This window comes from Sturnira hondurensis, unplaced genomic scaffold (genome assembly GCF_014824575.4).
Source record: "Sturnira hondurensis isolate 20B ecotype Veracruz unplaced genomic scaffold, ASM1482457v3 Scaffold0019006, whole genome shotgun sequence".
NCBI lineage: Eukaryota > Metazoa > Chordata > Mammalia > Chiroptera > Phyllostomidae > Sturnira > Sturnira hondurensis.
Genome location: NW_028091637.1, coordinates 2,751,622 through 2,756,175, shown reverse-complemented (window position 1 = coordinate 2,756,175; position 4,554 = coordinate 2,751,622). Strand labels below are relative to the sequence as shown.

The window sequence follows — 4,554 nt, the reverse complement described above, 5'->3', positions numbered from 1 at the left end:
TCTGTCAAAGACATACAGCTCTGTTCTCTGTGCTCTATTGTGTATTGTACCCAGAGAACATTTAATCCTCTCTTTGAAGACGGCTAAGTGTGGATTATCCACTTCGTGAGTTATCAGGGGTGAATTTAAGACCATTTTTCCTGAATATAAACATGTGCTAAGAAATGGAAACTCATTTTAATACTAGTATAACATCAGTATAGCTATGAATTGGCTGCAAATATATATACAGTGTTTCCAGGCCAAATAAAAATTTTATATTATCATTTCTTTTTTAAATTATTAAGACATTTATTAACAGGTGCTTGCAGTTGACTTTTTTTTGAAAAAAATTAAACTGTAAACTTTTATTACAAATTAAAAAGAGTTTCTTAAAAATCTCAACTTGACCAGATATGAAACAATTTAAAAACCTTTAAAGATATATTGAGAAAAAACAGGCTTATTTAAAAAAAAACAAGACACATTTGTCATTACCAAAAAGAGATATTTTTAGATAAAAATAATAAAAACCCCATGCTGCATAGATAATGCACCAGATAGTTCTAGTCATCTGGACAGCTGGGAAAAATTAAGCACTTAAGGTCTTCAGCTCCAATCTTTTGTTCATTTCTTATTGCTGGAATTTCATAATCATTTCTTCTTGCTGGGTGACTAACCCGGATGATGGTAGAGATGGTAAGCCGGCCTTTACTCAGCCCCGCCCTGCTCAGCCTCGGGAGTGAACGAATTCTCAGCTGGTGGATCAGCTGCTTTTGTCTCTTTACCGTCTTGTGGTTTAGGGTTTTCTGGGCATCTGTGTGGGTAATTGATGTGGTGGCAGTAGCAACATCGAGGTGGCCGCTGACCTTGGGTCTCGGCTCCTTGATTGTCCTTGTCTTCTTCATCGCCGTCCTCTCTAGGCTGTCTCTGGTGAGGAGGGCCCCTGCAAAATCTTGGTCTGTAGCCCGGATGCATATTCTGTCTCACTGGTCTACCATCTTCTCCTGCACCCTGGTTCTCAGCACCCTCCATCACTTCTCCCTGCACAGGAGGGCTGGAATATTGTGGTTGACGCCCATAGGGTCTCTGCATGTAGTACGATGGGAACTGTGGTCTGCGGTGGGGCCGGCGCTGTTGGGCCTGGCCTGCAGGAGCACTCTCCCATCCCTCATTCTTTTCCCCACTCCCCCCATTCTTGTAATTCTGCTGGTAATTTCGTGGAGGAGCCCTGTGACGTGGATAGCATTGATAATGGTGACTGTCTGCTGCATATTTACCGCCTTGCACTGGGACTCTACCAGGGCCTGTAGCGTGTGCTGCCTTCACACCCTTTTCTCCTTCAACAACATCAGACGCCACAGTTTCTCCATCTCTTACACTGTGAAGGTACTTCCTGGTGTCATTCTTTTTGGCAGTCTGGTGTACAAGTACATCTTCCTTAGTATCATTCCTACTGATGAAACCATATCCATTTCTTACGTTGAACCATTTTATTGTTCGCAAAACCTTCATTGCGATGGCCTTCTTGTCTCCAGGCTGCTGCTCCCTGCCCCACTGCCAGGGGTGCCCAGCCTGGTGCTGGCAGTGCTGAAGGTGGGGGTAACGGGAGGCAGCAGGTGGCTGCCGGGTCTCGGCCTTGCTGCTCAAGGCTGTGGTGGTGGTGACTGGGGCCGGCCGTGGCAGCTACGGCTCCTCCCGGGATGTGATGGTAACTAGGCCGGCGGTGGCCGTGGGGCTGCTCAGGACTCTCTGGGGTCCGTTCTCTGCTCTTGCTGCTGATCAAACTCTCATTTCTTTATATATAATATGTATTAATACAGGATATATATTATGTATAGTATACATGTTATGTATTACAAATCCCACATGTACTTTATATATTGTATATTTTATATACTATATAGTATATATTTTGTATATTCCTGTGAATACTTTTTGACTTTATATTATATTGCTTAGTAGATAAAATAACAACAAATGCATGAGATAGAATCATCCTCTAAAATTATTTTAAATGCCAAGTTTATATCTGCTAGCATCTGTGTAATTTTTGTAATAACCTGATTTTTACATTTTTAATGTTACTACGATCCAAGAGTTTGTGGAACATTCTCACCAACAAATATGTACATATGCTATGTATGGAGGGATGGTATATAGAGAGAGATAGAGTATAGATACATGACGTGCCTTTGAAATATCTCTGGTTTCGTTTGTGTGTTTCCGGTCCTATTGCTAGTAAGGACTTCATGCAATTGTAGGGCTGCTAAGAAGAAAAGCAGTACTTCAGACCAGGGGTTTTCAAATTCATTCATTTTTTTGTTTGGTTTGTGTATTTGTTCATTCACTTGGCAGGAGGGAGAAAAGAAGACATACTTAATATGTATTATAATTTATATAATAAATTAAAATTACATACAGATACACAGACACACACGTCTATGTGTACACGCACAATCCTCTGGAAGTTTGAATCTGCCAGCTCACTTGTGGTGTTTCCGATGTTGTACTTCAGGGTGCTTGGTGGTGGGTGGGGGTGTAGGGGACAGGGGATTTACAGGGAGGGAATATTCAATGTAAGGGTGGGTGGCTGTGGGGAAGAGTGCATGAGGGAGTACTTTGTTTGAGGAAGAGGAACGAAGGAGAGGTGAGAAAGCCTTGGGGTGGCTTCCTGGGTCCGGGAGACACTGAGAGTTTAGAGAAAGGGTTTTAGGAAGTGCTGCTGTGGCTCTGTGTTGGATACCCTTTGCATTTCCTGCAGATTCCATCAGGGTTGGAGTTTTTCTTTACTGCTGGCTGCTGTGCAGGGCTTCCTGGGACGAGAACCTGCGTGGAGACTGAATGTGTGCACTCGGTCCTGGTGGCATAACGGGAGGCACAAAGTGCAGGCTCTCTGCTCTCAAGAAACTCACACATCAGTAGGGAGCTGGCATGAATCAGATACCCTCCAAAGTATCATTCATTCATTCATTGTTGTTTTCTTTAGCACCTGCAATGTGCCAGGCACTTCTTAGGTTCTTGGGATTCAGATTCGTCAGTAAAACACGTGCTATCATTCCTGCCTGTGGTGGCTTTATAATGTGCCTACCTATCTAAGCTGGAACTACATTTCCCAGGATTTCCTTCTCTAGAAGTGCCAAAGATCTGGAAGGCAGAAGTGAAGCTGCATCATTAGTCTCTGAAGGTCAGCGTGGACACCCAGCTCTGTGTCAGCTCACACATGTGGGCTGGACCACCTTCTGAATGTGCCGTGAGTGACCTTCAGATCCCGCTGGATCTCCTTCCCTTGCTCCTCTGGGGCCTGGGCCCAGCAGGGTGCAGCTCCAGGGCAAAGGGCCAGCTTCTCCAGCACATTCCCCACAGCACTGAAGTTGGAGTCATCTGCAGCTGTCTTTGTGAGCTCCACTTTGTCCCTGTTCTTGTGCATGGCACAGCCAGGTTTCCTCTCTGGTGGCCAGAAGGGTTGACTCATGGCAACTTCAGACACCACACCAGATGCAGACGCAACTGCCCGCACAGCTGCCCCACCTGCTCCGACAACTGCATGATGGCCCTTCCTGGGATCAGCCCCCGTTTGCTCTCTCACAGTCCTGCCGCTGCTGCTGTGATTGATCCCCAGTGGATACGCCGCCCTTGTGCGGCTTACATTCCAGACGGGCAGGAAACAGCTTAATGAAGGTGTCTTGGAAAGAAAATGAGAGGAGAAAATTAAAGAAGGAAAAAGTAAGAGGGATGTAGGGCGCCATGGGAGGAGGGGTAGTGGCAGGTGCTCTCTTTAGTAGGGCAGTCACCATGGGCCTCAGTGCGGAGGCAGGATTTGAGCAAAGATTTGAAGGAGATGAGGGACTAGCCAAAGGAAACCCTCCAAGATGGAAGGAAGCATGGAACACAGCCTCTAAGGCAAGAGAATGCCTGGAGCCTTCCAGGAGCAGCAAGGACGCCATTGCGACAGGAGAGGCGAGACCCCCCGGGGGATACAGGCTGGAACTGTTACAGGGGTTGGCAAACATTGGCCTGCGGGCCAATTCCAGCCCCTCTGCCTGTTTCTGTACATGTCTTCTTGGCGCGCAGCCATACTTGTTCATTTACATATCGTCTAAGGCTGCTCTGGGGCTACCACAGCCGAGCTGAATACTTGTGACAGACGCCATATGGCCCACACAGCCTGAAATATTTACTAAAAAAGTGTGCTGACCTCTGAGGTTTTGACTTTTACTCTGAGTAAAGTGGGAACCACTTGAGGGTTTTGAGCAGAGGAGGGCCCGGCTCTGTTTTACCTTATAGAAGAATTATTCCTGCGGCTGTGCGGACAGCAGATTGCAGGGGTCAAGGGTAAAAGCAGGGTGACTCGTCAGGAAGCTATTGCGGCAATCCAGGCAATGATGTGGCTTGGACCAGAGGGGCTGCAAGGGAGGTGGTGAGAAGTGGGTGGATTCTGATTATCTTCTGAAGATTGAGCCAAACGGACAGACTGGATTTGGGGTGTGGGAAAATAGAGGAGTTGACAAATGTGTAATTACAACCGGCTAAAGTGCTGGTGTAAAGGGATTCCTTCGAGGTGCCTCAGGGACC

At 46.5% G+C, this 4,554-nt stretch overlaps 1 protein-coding gene across 1 annotated transcript; it reads right to left on the bottom strand.

Annotated features, from left to right (window-relative positions):
* Positions 1 to 651: 651 nt before the first annotated feature.
* Positions 652 to 3,454, bottom strand: LOC119004047 (Y-box-binding protein 1-like). The gene is given in 4 exon segments (XM_037070748.1): positions 652 to 1,517; positions 1,520 to 1,589; positions 1,591 to 1,665; positions 3,242 to 3,454. Coding segments are annotated over 4 exon segments (1,185 nt in total). The 3' UTR covers positions 652 to 690.
* Positions 3,455 to 4,554: the final 1,100 nt, after the last annotated feature.